The sequence below is a fragment of the Drosophila albomicans genome, chromosome 2R (assembly GCF_009650485.2).
Source record: "Drosophila albomicans strain 15112-1751.03 chromosome 2R, ASM965048v2, whole genome shotgun sequence".
In the NCBI taxonomy this organism is placed as follows: Eukaryota; Metazoa; Arthropoda; class Insecta; order Diptera; family Drosophilidae; genus Drosophila; species Drosophila albomicans.
Genome location: NC_047631.2, coordinates 9,705,982 through 9,721,962, shown reverse-complemented (window position 1 = coordinate 9,721,962; position 15,981 = coordinate 9,705,982). Strand labels below are relative to the sequence as shown.

At 38.7% G+C, this 15,981-nt stretch overlaps 5 protein-coding genes across 11 annotated transcripts in view; 2 read left to right on the top strand and 3 right to left on the bottom strand.

Moving 5' to 3' along the window:
* LOC117576651 (probable serine/threonine-protein kinase yakA) overlaps window positions 1–3,132 on the top strand; it is a 32,429-nt gene extending 29,297 nt beyond the window's left edge. For 2 of the 4 annotated variants that reach the window (XM_034261588.2, XM_034261589.2), the window contains exons 5-7: window positions 15–719; window positions 1,737–1,880; window positions 2,134–3,132. In XM_034261588.2, the coding sequence (XP_034117479.1) occupies window positions 15–719; window positions 1,737–1,880; window positions 2,134–2,357 (1,073 nt within the window). In that variant the 3' untranslated portion in view covers window positions 2,358–3,132. The remainder of the gene's footprint in view (window positions 1–14; window positions 720–1,736; window positions 1,881–2,133) is intronic. The other 2 variants (XM_052008018.1, XM_034261590.2) reach the window with 2 other exon arrangements.
* On the bottom strand, window positions 2,644–4,334 carry LOC117576653 (syntaxin-18). The gene is made up of 2 exons (XM_034261593.2): window positions 3,256–4,334; window positions 2,644–3,193 (listed from the first exon to the last, which is right to left on the bottom strand). The coding sequence occupies exons 1-2, from the start codon at window positions 4,243–4,245 to the stop codon at window positions 3,005–3,007; spliced, it is 1,179 nt and encodes a 392-aa protein (XP_034117484.1). The 5' UTR covers window positions 4,246–4,334; the 3' UTR covers window positions 2,644–3,004.
* Window positions 4,335–4,599: 265 nt separating this feature from the next.
* LOC117575538 (replication factor C subunit 4) lies at window positions 4,600–5,983 on the top strand. Its single transcript, XM_034259792.2, has 3 exons — window positions 4,600–4,838; window positions 4,905–5,772; window positions 5,827–5,983. Exons 1-3 carry the CDS (start codon window positions 4,723–4,725, stop codon window positions 5,911–5,913), a joined length of 1,071 nt encoding a protein of 356 aa, XP_034115683.1. The 5' UTR covers window positions 4,600–4,722; the 3' UTR covers window positions 5,914–5,983.
* A 115-nt stretch (window positions 5,984–6,098) lies between these two features.
* LOC117575539 (transcription initiation factor TFIID subunit 9) lies at window positions 6,099–7,006 on the bottom strand. Its single transcript, XM_034259793.2, has 2 exons — window positions 6,828–7,006; window positions 6,099–6,754 (listed from the first exon to the last, which is right to left on the bottom strand). Exons 1-2 carry the CDS (start codon window positions 6,976–6,978, stop codon window positions 6,168–6,170), a joined length of 738 nt encoding a protein of 245 aa, XP_034115684.1. The 5' UTR covers window positions 6,979–7,006; the 3' UTR covers window positions 6,099–6,167.
* Window positions 7,007–7,481: 475 nt separating this feature from the next.
* On the bottom strand, window positions 7,482–14,624 carry LOC117575493 (ras-like GTP-binding protein RhoL). 4 transcript variants are annotated; one of them, XM_034259728.2, is made up of 3 exons: window positions 14,304–14,619; window positions 8,905–9,151; window positions 7,482–8,168 (listed from the first exon to the last, which is right to left on the bottom strand). In XM_034259728.2, the coding sequence occupies exons 2-3, from the start codon at window positions 9,136–9,138 to the stop codon at window positions 7,845–7,847; spliced, it is 558 nt and encodes a 185-aa protein (XP_034115619.1). In that variant the 5' UTR covers window positions 9,139–9,151; window positions 14,304–14,619; the 3' UTR covers window positions 7,482–7,844. The 4 variants fall into 4 exon arrangements, with proteins under 4 accessions (XP_034115619.1, XP_051862752.1, XP_034115618.1 ...); XM_052006792.1 differs by having other exon boundaries at window positions 14,379–14,619; XM_034259727.2 differs by having other exon boundaries at window positions 14,332–14,618.
* Window positions 14,625–15,981: the final 1,357 nt, after the last annotated feature.

The following is a 15,981-nucleotide window of genomic DNA, read 5'->3' as shown; positions in this document are numbered from 1 at the left end:
TCTTTTTTTGCTAGGCACTGCATCTGTGAGCAGCCATCAACATCGCAAGGAGCAGCCTTACGAGGAACTGAGCAATCTACAGCCACCGCCCACAGTGCTGACTCCACCATCGACAATTGCGTCGCTACCATCGCCGCAACCAGTGTGCCCAACGTCGCATATAACGCTGCCCTCGCCGGAGCAATCGGAGCCGGACTCGACGACAGCGACGCTGCGGCACTTCCGCAAACGTTCGGTGCCCACAAGTGCAGTGTCAACGCCAACGACGACAACAGCGGCCACAACAATGCTGATGACTGCAGCATCGCCTTCGTCGTCACCATCGTCATCCACAATGGAGAACAGCGCATCGCTGCAGATGAGCAAACTTCGCGGCAGCCATCAGTGTCTGGTGTGCGACAAGCGATTCACCAACATCATTGCGCTGCGCAAGCATCAGCAGCTGGCTCACGACTCACAGACGACGATGCCGTGGGTCTGTGCGATCTGTAAGCGGGGATACCGGAAACGCACCGACATGGACAATCACATGAAGTCACATGAGCCGAAGGGTCGACCGTATGAGTGCAATAAGTGTTGGGTGAGATTCCCGGAGTTTAAGCAGCTGGCGATGCACAAATTCACCGTCCATGAGCTGATCAAGCCGCATACGTGCGATGAGTGTGGTAAACAATTTGGTACGGAGAGCGCCTTGAAGACGCACATTAAATTTCATGGTGGTAAGTTTTTGGGTGCTCGCACGGCATGCGGATGCGGTGGCTAACCGGGTGCCGGTTGGATGCTAGCTAAGCTTTATTACAATAGTCATTAGTAACCTAGTAATACATTTATACAAAAGTACTATATACATACATAACCAATTGTTGAATGATGTAGTTCACTAACTAACTGTATTTGTTGCTTTGTGCTAACAGTTTTTACGGCCGTGGTTGTTTGCTCGAAAGGTAAGGATGAACTAGGAAGGCAGGCATTCTTGCATTTTACGTTCATCTTCGAGCATCTATCGCTGAGCACAGCCTATGATATAGTTGACATAGTAAAGCGCTTGAACTAACCCAGCAGCTGCTTCAATTGCACCTAAAATTATGCTACATTATTTATCCTAACTTAGCTTAACCGAAAACTACATTTCATTTAAAACTTAAGCGAAATGTAGATTTTGAAAATAAGAATTACAATTAACATAAAGGAATAGTTTTTAATGTATATTGCAAAATAATTTATATTTAAGTATAAGACAAATCTTTATTTATTATCGATTTTGATCACAAACAAATTACAAAATATATTGCTCAACTTCACAACCTAACATAGTATATAAAAGTTGAACAAGGATTGCCAAAGTTAGCTGCCTGTCGAAGATATTTTTCTTTGTAATTCTGCTCAAATCCATAACTGTTATTTTTGGGTCCCTGGTATCAAAGTTGACAATAATTATAAAAGCTAATAAGTATTTTGAAAATCGTTAATGGGTACATGTACTAAAAATAACAGAACACCAATCTCAAACACGAACCGAAATTGACAATTATTAATTATTGACAATCCCCCCAGTTTAAATGTTATTGACTTTCGTGTACGATTTTTAGAGCTCATAGCTATTCCACCAACTGAATCCCAAAATGCAACACAGTTTGATTGTAGCACTGTTAACTCGCTGTTGTTAACACTCCATGTTAGAAACTTAACAGATAAACTGCAGATACAAAGCGAAACAATTGTCTATTATATTACAGAGCGAGGCTTCCAGTGCGAAGAGTGCAACGAGACATTCGCAAATCTCAAAGAGTTTCGCAAACATCGACGCACCCACAACAGCGAACTGTTTTACAAGTGCGAACACTGCCCACGTACTTTTCTACATTTTACGAGCTTTCGTGGTAAAGACAGCGTCTAACTTATTGCCTAAGTAGTGTCTATAAATATACATATGTAATTGATTGCTAGTTGGTAATTAATTTAAGATTTTATTATTCTCTTATTTTGAATGGTTGCCTGACTCTGCATGATTGCATGCATAACACTCGCACCAGCTTCTGAATTTTGTATTAGTATTGCATTGTGTATTGTATTATGTGCAATACAAGTGAAATATTAACGAATTTACTAATTTGTATATTCTTTTCGGTTTAGCTCATATGAACACACACTTGCCGCTGGGCGTATTTCTCAACGATAAAACTACAGCGCAGCTGCCCAACAAATTGGAGCATCCGGGCAACGAAGAATTATTGCCACTGACGCCTCTGAGCAACGTCCACAGTGGCGGCAGCATCAGTGAAGATTGCCCCGGATCCGTGGAGATGGTTGAGAGCAGCATGGCCCAGTCGCTGGAGATGATTATCGATGCGCCATAACAGCTGGTCTCACATTATTTTTTAGTTTACAATCATCCAGAACGGACACTTTCCTATTTCAAATGCTACTCTAGGTAGCGTTCATTAACTTCCATTATCACACACACAGAGAGAGAAAATCCAGCACATTCAAATTGTTGCAGACTGCATTGAGTGCACTGAATATAGATTAAGCCATCCAAACACACACAGACACACACACACTCAAGAAGAAGTGCACACACTTAGTTGTAGATCTAGTTTTAAATGTGTATTCATTGAATGAATATTACAAAGCAATTATCAAATGTATATACTATACAATGAACAAATACAAATGATCAAATTTATTAGATGAAAGGCGCGCTTTTAAGTTACTAGAACCCAAATATTATCTACCATTATGTTAAACTAATTAGAACTAAGAGTTTTTTGAAACGAAACAATTAAGCTCATAAACCAGTTCAAATGGATTACTTAATAGAAACATGTTTATTTAACACTACAGCTAACATCAACCTAGTTGTTAAGTATCCGTTGTGTTTCATATGGAATACCAAATTTTCTATAATTTTTATTTGATGTATAATAAACAAATGATGTGTTTTAGAACGATAACAAAACAATGAGTTTTCACTTTGATTTTACACAGAACAAATCTACACCCTTTAATCGTAATACCAGTCGAGAAATAGTAATGAGAACGACATGACCAGCAAAAAGAACAAGGACCAGACACGTAATCCTGCATTGCGTTGTGTTGCTTGGCGAATCTGTTCATTAGCATCCTTCACGTTCTCCGTGGTGCCCACAACAGCGCTAACAATGCGTTCAATGTTCTGTTGTTGCATTGCCACCTGGTTGAGAAGAAGAGCGTTAATTAATAAACATTCGGATGTTAGGCAATTGTGGTACTTACCTTCTCTGTGAATATGTCCTGCAATTGTGCTATATCTACAACGTTCTTTTCGATCTGTTCCACCTCCTCGGAGACGCCTTGCAGCAGATTGTAGATGTGCACATTTTCCGCCTCGAACAATTGTATATCTTCGGCACTCAGAGGATCCTCGTCGTTCTCCTGCTGCAGCTCCGTCTGCTGAATGTCCTCGTCGAGCGCTACCTTCGCTGAGGAATCTGTGTTGCTTTGTCCAGTGCGCTTGTTGCGTTTACGCAACTTTTGCTGTGTTTCAACTGTCTTCGATGAGATGTCCTGCTCTTCATCCCACTCGGCCCAGCTGTCGTTGTTCCAATCATTGCTTTCGTCTGCTTCTTCGACGGATGTTTCTACCTTGTCATTGTCATCATCTTCATCGTTGCTCGGCTGACGCTTGGCAAGCTTGCCGCTACTCGCTCCAGCAGGACGCACTGGAATCTTCTTTTTATCGGCCGCCAGTTTGAGCAGTCTGTATGTTTCGAGTTCGTGTTGTACACGATACTTTTTCTGATCCAAGTAAATCTGCTCGACGCTGTGCAGATAACTAATCAGCAGATCAAGTACACCATCGATATGCTGGCGCTCTTGCGGCTTTCGCTTGGCATTGTTTTTGTAGTCACGTCGCATATTTGCCAGATGATGTGTGCAAAGTGTCACGAATTTCTCGGTTCCACGATCGATGAAGTCGCGCTGGGCATCCGTCATGTGGGTGGCGCTCTTCAAATGCTGCCCAATGCGCATATATGCAGTGCGATTCTCGATCAACACATTCCGCAATGTCGTTATATCGTTGCATATATCCTTTGCCCGTTTGGCAAAGTCGTTGGGCGCCGTCGTCGACGTCGGTTTTCCGGTTGCCGAAGTACGTTGTTTATTATCCTGTTGCGGCTTGCCCTTGGCTGCCGCTGCCAATTCAGTCTTACGTTGTAGACGTACCGTCATAACACTAGCCTTAAAGTGCTGTGTTATGTCCATTTTGTGGTGTATATTAACGACGCAGCAAATTTAATCAACAATTCAATTTGTAAATTCCACATCATCTAACGATTTCAACTAGAGGAGGAAAACATCGATAGCACTATCGATTAAGCGCTGTGTTTGAAATTTCGTTAAACATCGATGTTTTTAAGTGACTGCAGTTAGTACCAATTCTGTAAACGCAATTAGTATTTTTATGCAAAAAAGTAAATCCTATATATTTTATTACATTGTTGTCTGTTCTGAAAGCATCATAAGCATCGTTGCATGCATATCTGAAATGATCTATTATTAATTTAACACTGAACTGCAGAATTGCTCTGCAGCATTTGAAGGAGTTTGCTGCTGACCAACACTGTTATGCTCTACTGTTAAGCAGTACTGTTATTGATGAAGCGCCATTAATAGTTTACTCAGCTGTTCAAAGTCGCGCCAATTTGCTGCTTCCAACTTTTAAATAGAATTGCTAGCAAAATGCAGGCATTTTTAAAAACTGGCAAATCGAGTGCCAACAGCAACAATACAGAAAAAAGCACAGTCAATGATGCAGTTGAACGTCGCAGGCCACCAGCGCCTTGGGTGGAAAAATAGTAAGTTGCAGTAAAAAGCACATTGTGATAATTACTCAAACATCAGTTGTATCAATCTTCAAATAGCCGCCCAAGAAGCGTAGATGATGTAGTGGAACAGTCAGAAGTTGTGGCTGTTCTGCGTAAATGCGTGGAAGGCGCTGATTTGCCCAACATGCTGCTCTACGGTCCTCCTGGTACTGGTAAAACGAGCACGATTCTTGCAGCCGCTCGTCAAATCTTTGGTGACATGTATCGCGATCGCATCCTCGAGCTGAATGCCTCGGATGAGCGTGGCATCAATGTGGTGCGCACAAAGATCAAAAACTTTGCCCAACTCACTGCAAGCAATACGCGCCCCGACGGACGTCCGTGTCCGCCCTTTAAGATCATAGTTCTCGACGAGGCGGACTCAATGACACATGCAGCTCAGGCGGCTTTGCGTCGTACCATGGAGAAGGAATGCCGTAGCACCAGGTTCTGTTTGATCTGTAATTATGTGTCGCGGATCATTGTGCCCATCACATCACGTTGCTCCAAGTTTCGCTTCAAGGCGTTAGGTGAGAAACAGATCATTGCCCGATTGCAGCATATTTGCGAACTGGAGGGCGTTAGCATTGATCCAGATGCATACAAGTCCATTGTAAAGATATCAGGTGGCGATATGCGACGTGCTATAACCACATTGCAGTCCTGCTATCGCCTCAAAGGCGCCGAACACACAATTAACACGGACGATCTGCTCGAAATGTCTGGCATCATACCAGAGCACTATTTGGAGGACTATTTGGAAGTCTGTCGCTCGGGCAAGTATGAGCGTCTCGAGCAGTTTGTGCGTGAGATTGGCTACTCCGCATACAGCGTGGGCCAAATGATGGAGCAGTTTGTAGAGTTCGTTGTGCGCTGCGGCTCTCTGACCGATCAACAAAAAGCCATCATATGCGACAAGCTTGGCGTAAGTAAAATGTGGAGACTTCTAATCTTCAAGCTAATTGTTTGCATATTACAGGAGTCCTGTTATCGACTGCAAGATGGCGGATCTGAGTATTTGCAGATCATGGATCTTGGCTGCTCTATTATACTAGCACTTAAGTGATATCCTAGTTTGTTAACTCTCTCACATTCTCAATTCACAGAATAAAAGTTACAATATTTTACGTCTATAATGCTCATTGAACCGATAATTTAGGGCTCTTCCCGAAATCCATCCTCGGAAAACTTAGCAAATAGTTTAACTACTGCTTATCGCCCACACTAATTATGGATACATTTAAATACGTTACGTTCGCCACTTTTATATTTACTTGATTTTACTGAATGCTAAAAATGATTATAAATTTATGTATATGTTTAATTTGTTGTGAACTCAAACTCCTCCTCATCCCGTTCTCGCTTCACCGCTACATTACTTCCCCCAATGCTGCCAACGGCCGCCGCATCACTATCCACCTCCATCTTCATGTCCGTCGAATTGGGTTCGTTCTTGACGTCCATGGCGGAGACCGTTTTCGTTGTTGTTGTAAATTTGATGACTGGCTTGGGTATTGTGACCACCTGTTGCTTGGACACCATCGAATGTCCACGCTTAGCTCCATTTGCACTGGAGACGGGCTTTACAACTGTCTTCACCGAGCGACCTTCCAGCGCTGATTTCGTCATTTTCTTGGGTTGATTCGTAGCGCGCAGTTTATAGTTGACCCCAGTCAAGCAATAACGATCGGGCGGCAAACGCAAACCACAATGTGGCTTTATCGGTGGCAATGGCATCGCATTGCGGAGCTCAGCCATCTTCGCGAGAACGTGACGAGGTGGTGGACCCGTGAAACTCTTGTCCAGTGTCATTTCGGTAGCCAGACGGACGTCGTCCAGGTCGATAGTCTTCTTGCGCGCATGATTCGCGTAAACTTTGGCGTCATCCAGAATGCAGGTCACATAGCCTGCAGCATCAAACAAATGTTTGTAAATAATAAAAAAAAAAAAAACGTTTATACAGTCACCGCTGCCACTTACGAAATGTAAACTCCAGCATCTGATTAACCACGCGTGGTTCATACTCCTGTATGTTGAGCTCCTTGAGTATGGACATAATAACTTGCGCATCTTTGGGTACATGCTTAATTTGAGCACTTACTTTGGCTTTTTCAGCCTTTTCACCACTCATTGTTTATAAATATTTCCTATGCTGTTTGATTGTTGATTGCCGGTGTGACCGCAAACGTTACACTTGATAAATACCCAGTGTGACCACATGTAGAATTGGAAAATATACTGTCTTGAATTTTTGCTTAAATTAAAATAAAAATCGGTTACATCAGTAAATAGAACATGCCCATTCCATCATTGGTTACTCACAAATTCCTGTCAAAACTAATGATTTTGATTTTTTGCATTTAAATAAAGACAAAATACACAAGCGAGTTGGCAAGGCAGCTTATTGAGAAATTTATCGATTTTGCATGCATACTTATCGAGTTCTCACAGTGCCTCTCAAACTGCGAACATGGCGGGACTAACGTTTTCGATTGCCAATTTACTTATGTAAATAAATAGTTATTGTTGCAAAAAAAAAAAATCAACTAAGCGAATGTATTTGAATACACTTCGTAACCCAAAAAAATATAAACTTTTCTACTTTCGCGTTTTCTCTTCTCAATAACAACAGTATTTTTGTTTGATTTGGCTTTAATATTTATACATGTCTATTATATTACTTTTTTTGTTGCATTTAAATTCAAAGAATTACATAATGTGTTTCGATTTGTAAATAAACAACCAAAAAAAATGCACTTTGGTGTGGCATACAAAACTGATTTCACACAACTTAAAAACTTAATATTACAACTTATCGTTACATTTTCTACACTCAGTGAAACAAGCGAATCCAACGCCCAAAATCAGACATTTACATACATATGTTTGCATACAGTATATACTATATACGTAAGTATATAGAAGTATATGGTAGCATAGTTATATAATACAATTTCGTATAATAACAATATTAAAGATATTAAGCATACGACTTAATTACAATATTTTGCACGTTTGCGGCTTTGATTTTGGCTTCCTCTCCACCGCTCGCACCGCCTCTTCGAACACCTGATGCAAGTTGATCTTCTTCTTCGCCGAGCATTCGACCAAACTGTGTGCATGGATCTCTTTGCGCAGTCTGCGTCCCTCGTTTGTGGTCACAAACTTCTCTGAATTTGGTATACGCAAATCAAGCTTTGTTCCCACCAGCACCACGGGCGTACTGCTGCTGAAGTGACGGATCTCCGGACACCATTTGCTCTTGATGTTCTCGAATGAGGTGCGACTGCTGATCGAATAGCACAACAGGAAGCAATTCGTCTGCAAAAACAAAAGGGAAACAGGTAAGAAAATATAGTATAGATTGTAGGGTATTCTCGACTTTAGGATACACTCCCTCATTCTCGATGGCAAATAAGAACTAGTATGTAAATAATATAATTTTTTGATTTGCATAGATGATCCGAAAATACGGAAACGTAAATTGTCTATATCTTCAAAAGTATTTCGAATTATTGAGATTTTTATTGGATAGCTCTAAGAATAGGGAGGCACCTAAAAACATTTTCTATAATATGTATTATATCATTTTTGTCATATATTAATTTTTTAAAACAATTTTAAAGTCAATTATCCGATCGTATCCAATTTTACATCAAGAATGTTTTTTAGGATTTGTGTAGGTGACTTGGCCAATTACTAAGACATTAAATTGCTTGCACCAATAGGAAGATTAGTTTTAAATTTAAAGTTGTTCTTGATCTGATGCTCCTATTAAAGAATACCGGATTTCTCTGAAATGATTATGTTTTATTAAAAAAACAACAGTTATTTTGTTGATTTGATTAAAAAGTTGATTAAAGTTAAGAATAATTTTGAAATTCAAATTTTGGATCTTCTTTCAAACAAAACAGTATGCCAACATTTTCCTGATTTTTTTTACACTTATCTTAACTATTATTTACAATCCCTGTCAGACAAAAATTGTTGATCGGTTAAATAAAACACAAGCGATTAGATAAACAGGCTGTTTGTAAGGGTATTTATGGATACTTACATTGGGATAGCTCAAGGGACGCAGCCTTTCATAATCCTCCTGCCCAGCAGTGTCCCAGAGAGTTAGATTGTATTCGTTATCATCTACCATTATGTTGCAGGCATGGTTATCGAACACAGTTGGTATATACTCTTCGGGAAATTCGTTTTGTGTGTATGTGATCAGCAGACAGGTCTTGCCCACCATGCCATCGCCAACGATGGTTATCTTAAGAGGGCGCAGGCTCTTCGACATTGTGCAAAGCGAACTGCAACAAAAGGAGAGCGAAAATCAGGCGTGAATATCAAAGATTGCGTTGTGTGTGTTTGTGTGTGTGTGTTGGTTGCATTGTGTTGCACCATTTGGTGGCATATGTTGAAGTGACATGCGTTGTTTATCTTGCCACACCCACATCCCATTGCAACCGGAAATCTCTGCAGTATGTGTGTGTGTGCGTGAGTGGGCGCCTTTTCTTCATGTTCGTTAGGCCAAGTTATGCTTAACAGAGGCTACAACTGTTACTTAACATAGGGTACAACATAAGATGTTTAACAGCGACTGCTATCAACTCGTCGCCGTTAACACTTGAACTTCAAAACTTTTAATCTAATCGACCAAAAAGCAATGGAAAAAAATAAAGAAAAAAAAACAAGTATGACAGAAAAAGCTTCACAACTTTTCATTACTAAACGAAATTGCACATTGCACAAGCTTTTATCAGAAAGAGCAAAAGAGAGAGAAGAATACAATGATTCAATTGACACAGCTTAATTCATTTAATACTCTGCAGTTGTTGTTGTGGTTTAGGCCTTATATAAGCGAAGTGCACTTTCACCAAACCAAACCAAACACAATTTTCGTCTAATAAATGTTGCTTTTTAATTAAAACTGGTTTGCTGACAAGCGACAAAAACCAAACGAGTTGTTGACCCAAAACTTGAACTAGATTTCCCTACACAGCATCTTAGCATCCATGTCAGCATCAAAAACTGTTAACACAATCGAGTCTCTTTTACTTCATTTGCATTTCAGTTACAGTTAGAGTCCGAATGTTTTTTTACTCACTGTTTGGAATTCACGAGAAAACTCATACGGATTCTGAGAAACTGAAATCTCTGGATATGACTCATGCGAAATGATTGTCATTCAATTACGATTATGAATACACTTTACTTCACCACCACAGAGCACACACATGTGCAAATATGCGTAAGAAATTGAACCTACTTCATACTATTAGATTGTGTTCTCAGCTGTTGGATGTCAGTCTAGTGACTCATCTGCTGGGCAACAGCAGGCGGTTAAAAGGGGCTGCATCCAAGTTTACATCAGAGTCCACAAACCGGTTGCATTGACACACTCAAAAAGGTGGATCATCGTTTACTGTTTACATGTTAGGTTGCATGCCACAGAAGGCAAAGGTCTCTTGGCAGCACTTGCTACTGGTTGTTGCCATGATCTTGACGCTGATCTCTTTCATTTCAGTTCGTTCACACTCCCCTCTTATATAATTAAACCTAATTGCTGTACACGAACCCCAAACGGAGGTTAAGTGCTCTTGTTCTCTTTGTAGTTTCATTTTCGACATGTGCTCTCTTTTATTGTATGACACGCAAATGTTGAACGTCTGGAATTTTGTATCTAGTATAGCATAACTTCTTGAGTCATGATTTTGCTCTCATTTGGACTCAATTAGTTGTGTTGCAAGCGATAGCAAAATTCTTTGCAGGAAGTGAACATTCATGATGCGATTTTGGGAAAATGCCTAATAACATGGTGATAAATAACTCATTAACAGTTCAATGTTACGCCATGCACTTAACAGCCAAATGTAATTTAATAGTTCATTAACAGTTCACTGTTACGCCCTGAATGTGAGAGCATCTTATTAAGAGCCGAGTGTACTTCATTAGTTTATTAGTTAAGAACAAGTTCATTAATAGTTCACTGCGCATAACTTAAAAACAAGTTTACTAAGATTCGCATTAGATTAACCGCTACCAGTAAAGGTTATTCATTAGTTCTTACTTAATAACAAGTGTATTGAATAATCTTTAATTGCAGCTACTGGAAATTCCATTCAAGTGTTTTCCCCTTGCGCTGACCACTTGGAACTTTTGGCAAATGACGCTTAATCAGCTGCATATATAAATAGAAATGGTAACAGACTTTGGCGAGAACACATCCAGGTACAAATGTACATACACATGTAGTTTATAAAGTAAATTATTTGCACTGCAGTCACTAAAAACAGCGCCCACACTCGCTTTGTTTATAATAATTTAAAAAGCGTCGAACAAAAACCAATTAAAAGCAAAACAACAGCTAATCTTGTTTATTTGTTGTTGCTTGTTGTTAATGCTCTTGGCTGGCGCTGAAGTTTGTTTAGATTTTTGGCCAAATAACAAAAGAAGAGGAAGAAGCTCTTGGCAGCATTACAAGCCCAATGGGCGATCAGTTATGACCAGCTGTAGGGTATTAAAATATATTGTGTACGATTAACGGAAACATTCTATCAACAGCTGACACAAATTGTATGGTATACACTGGCGTATTGTAATTAATACACATAATAAATTATTTAAACATAAAGTGTACAATATAATTGTACATAAAATGTCTTCTTTGTTATCGGTCCATGGAATGCGATGTAGGAATAAAGGGCTTGGCGGGGACGTGGGGGGAAAGCGGGCTGCATTGGCCTCTTGTAAACTTTACATATCATGTTTCGCCTTTGTTGATATTGTCGTAATATTCTTGGAACACTTGCCACATTCACATTTACATTCTCACTCCCGCCTTCGCTCTCACTCTCTCTTTTACACTCTCACTCTCACTCTCTGAGGAAGCTTTAAAGTCTCTTTAAAGTGTTCTTAGAGCAATGAGCACAATAAATGCGACTTCTTAAGAAGCTGCCACAGACTTCTTTGTGCCTTTATCAGTCGCTCATAATCGCATTGTGCATCATATACGTAAAGTATTACGAGTGCTCATAATGTTTCTCTATACGCTATAAAGACTTCTTTCCACACTTGCTATAGAAAACAAAAATAAATTAGAGTCAACTCGATTTGCTTTTTGTGACCAGTAGCACCAAAGGCAGCTGGTTGATTTCGCTTCGTTTTCGGTTTCAAATTGAATTTGAATTATTGCGAATAATGAAATCATTCTTGCCCAAATATATGCAGAACAGTCAGAATAACTGTATATACAATACATATATATGCCGTTTTCTCTGATAAGCACAAAATTTAGAGACATGCCTCCGTCTGACATTATGATCCACTAGATCTGTGTGTCTATAAAACTTTGAGCTACCAAATTTGATGACGACTTTTTTGTATCTTGCCCTTAAGTTAATACAACTTTTTAGATTTTTTCTCTTTAGGGTTTTCTAACTCACTTTTCGCATTGTCATATCATGAGACTGAACTAGATTACTGTTAAGAGCATGTGACAAATGATTCAGTTTTGAATTCCTTCTAAGTATCTTGAAAGTATGATTATCAAATACAGTAGAGAGTTACTTCAGTAATATTATTTTGTGATGTAAAAGCAGGTTAGTTACTTGTAACTTGGGGATTTCTTTGGAAACTGTTGAGTGTTATAATACATTTAATTCCATTGTTAACAAAGCTTAGTGACTTGAAGTGAATAACAATAATAGATTAGGCTAATATAACGTTTTCTACTTGAACAGATTTTTTTAAAAAACAATATTAACCAATATCGATTTTGTATTTCCAGTTAACGAAAAAGTAAGTGTAGAATATTAATATTTACACTTGTCGAACTATGAAATAACAGCTTCATCTGCAGCAATGGGCAATTCTATCATATCAAAACCGGCTGATAAGGCTGATAATCTTTATGGACGTTCGTGGACATCGCACAGCAGATAAAAGATCGATTGATTTGAAGAACCCTTGCACTTGACAGGCGTCAGTCTCTTGTGTACTTTTCAATTAGGAATGTTTTAATATGAGTTGTAATCGCAGCAAATCGATCATTTTATCAATACATGGCCGTGACTTTGCAAATAGTAAATCAACTAGCCAGAAGAATTCTCTTCTCTCATATGTACAATATAGTATAGTGAAGTATATAACAGTCTGATTCGTGTATATAAGGTGTGAGTACATTTGGTCGTTCATATGTGTTATGATTGGGTACTCGTGAATCGCGTATGGCAACCGAATGGTAGTTTGCTATTCATTTTTCGCTCAGCGAATGTTAGCTATACCTTACTATATATGTCTGTACATATGTATATTTTGTTTTATGATTTCTCGCATGTGTTTTCGTATTTAATAAACTGATTAGATAAGATACAAACACATACATACGTACACACACACACACACAGGCAGAAATCATATGCCCGCTTTTTGCCATATAAAGAAATCAACTTGAAAACGCGATAAGTGCAACTACAATATAAAGCTCGTTTACCGTTAGACAGACTAACATATATACAAATTAGATGTGCATATATGCTATATACTCTCCAGATTGTTGCGATTTGATTCGGGATACGGGGTTACGGTGTTACGGGTTCTGCGAGCAGCACGCGCTGTCAATTAGCTTAATTAATTGAGGTCATATATTATGGCAATAGGTCGCACTAAATTGATTTGTAGTTTCATTATATGGCGATCACTAAGTGCTTTGGCTATGGGTGGCTATGGGGGAGTCGGGGCACGTACTTGAAGGTTTCCTGTGATAGCAAACACACTCCTCTCTCTCTCTGGCTTTCCCCTTCGCCTCCCCCTTTCGACTCTTCTGGCTAGGCTAGGCGAGACCAGTTGTTGGCCTTTCATGGTTATGCAGCCATATAATTGTTTGTTAACTAAAAATGGTAACGGGCCTAAAAGGTGCGCAACGCAGCCGACGAGAGCCAAGTGTGGGAGATAAAGCCCGACCCAGAAACGGAGAGTGAGAAAAGAGAACAATAGAGACAGTGAATGAGAGAGAGAGAGAGCGTGATCCAGAGAGTGAGAGCAGTTATCACCACAATGGTGGTTGGCATTCCAGAGACATTGGGCGGGCGTGAATGCCATACAAAAGTGACTCAGGTGATAAAGAGGTGATCACGCAAACGCGATTTCAACGATTCAAAAAATAAAACAAAATATAAAATACAACAATAGCGTAGAATGCAGGAGGGAGTAGGGAACAGGTTGCTTGGTCAAGATACTTTCTAACTGATACCATACTAATGATGTTTACACTAAAAGATACACACACACCGAATAGAGCCACAGACAAACTTTAAGATACACAAATGTATGATACTCGTGTTTGCTGCACAAGGTCATCCAGTTGTTTGTATATTGTTTGTATATAAATGTGTGTAGTATGTATTTAAATATATTGCCCAATATATTGGTTTTATATTGGCACTTGGAAGTTAACGTTACGTTGTTGGTTATGTTAACAAGCACGTACTTTTAGATACACGTTCTCGCACTGATATTCGAATTTGGAATTCTCACTTTATTTTCTTTTGTTGTTATTTGCAACAAATCAATCGAGCAGTAGCAACAGCAACAACAACCACAACACGTCCGTCTCTGGCGATGACGTCTGCTTCGATCAAAGCGAACAAAATATCAAAATACACGAAGATACACGAAAAACGACAACGACAGCGACAACGACGCAACAATTGAAATGCCAAGATACCAAATACAGAGAGCTGGAACAACCGATCGCTCGGGCAGCCGTCACGGAACTGAGAACCAGTATCTGACGGATAGCTCGAGTCGCCTATTCAAGAGCCGAGTGCTGAGAGCTGAGTGCTGAGAGTTGAGCAACAAAAGAAGAGAGCAGAGCGCACTTTAGATGCACTATAAGAAAACATTACATTATTTGGTGCAGATACTTTTGGGAGAAATTCAGCCAAGATAATAAACAATAAATGTTAGAAATAAGTTAAATTACATTTTTGGATACATCATTTTTAGAATTATTTCAAATTCATGAAGAAAACATTTAAAAACATTTAAACTTTAATTGAAAATAATACAAAAATCGAATTTATTCCAAAATTAAATTAAGCTATTAGTACAGCTAATGTATGTATGTGAAAATAAATAAAATTTTAAAAAATATTTTAAAGTGTCGCATTTTTATTAAAGTTAATCTTTCGGAATGAGTTTAATAACGAATACTTTATGGAGAATGCAGACAAAGAAGTTTAAAAAAATGTCAAAAATAATTAAAAACGGTTACAAATACGATAAATTTGATAAACAAATAAATATTCCAAGTAATAATATTACTTATTAGAAATTTAAATTTTAAATAGATTTTAATTTTAAATCAAGAATTCAGTCTTATCATTGATTGAAAATTAAAATTTTAGTTTTAGTTTAATAATATAAATCTATATATATATTTAGTAGCCCAATTCTAGCTTTTATTTGTAATTTTTATGCATCACTCTCTTTATTTCACTCTCTCTCTCTCTATCCCTGTCTCGCTCTCTTAGTTTCCTTTGTGATGTATTCTGAAACACTCTTATTTATGACGCCTGTTTGTCTCTTGCATGACGCTATACTTCTGATAAGACTCATTGGTAAACACCATTTTGCAGCTCATTATTTAATTGCATTATTACAAATAATACATACGTCTATAGATATGCACTTCTGTATTTAAACACTTTATAAAAATTACTCATTAATTTTACATTTATTTACATAAATAAAAATAATCATGTGTAGAAAGCCGCAAAGTCTTAGTAAGTCGGTTTATATTATTATTTTTAAAAAACCTCAAACCTGTTTCGTCATAGTATACAGTGAAATCTTATTGATTTGTGTCAAAGTGGAAGCTAAGGATGCAACCGACCTCTTAAATCCACTTGCGTAATTCTTTAAGCAGAACTTAAAGGCAGCTGTCGCTGCTGACAATTAATCAAGTATACATGACCGCGCTTGTCATCGCATTTGTTGGCTGCGTGTCCGTTAAGCAGTTGTAAGTTTAATTAAAAGCTAACTCCCTCTCTCTTCTATCGCATACATGACCAAAAGTGCTCGTAATGGGCATGCGAGCGAATTAGGCATTTGTTGAGTATATTAGGCCTTAATTATA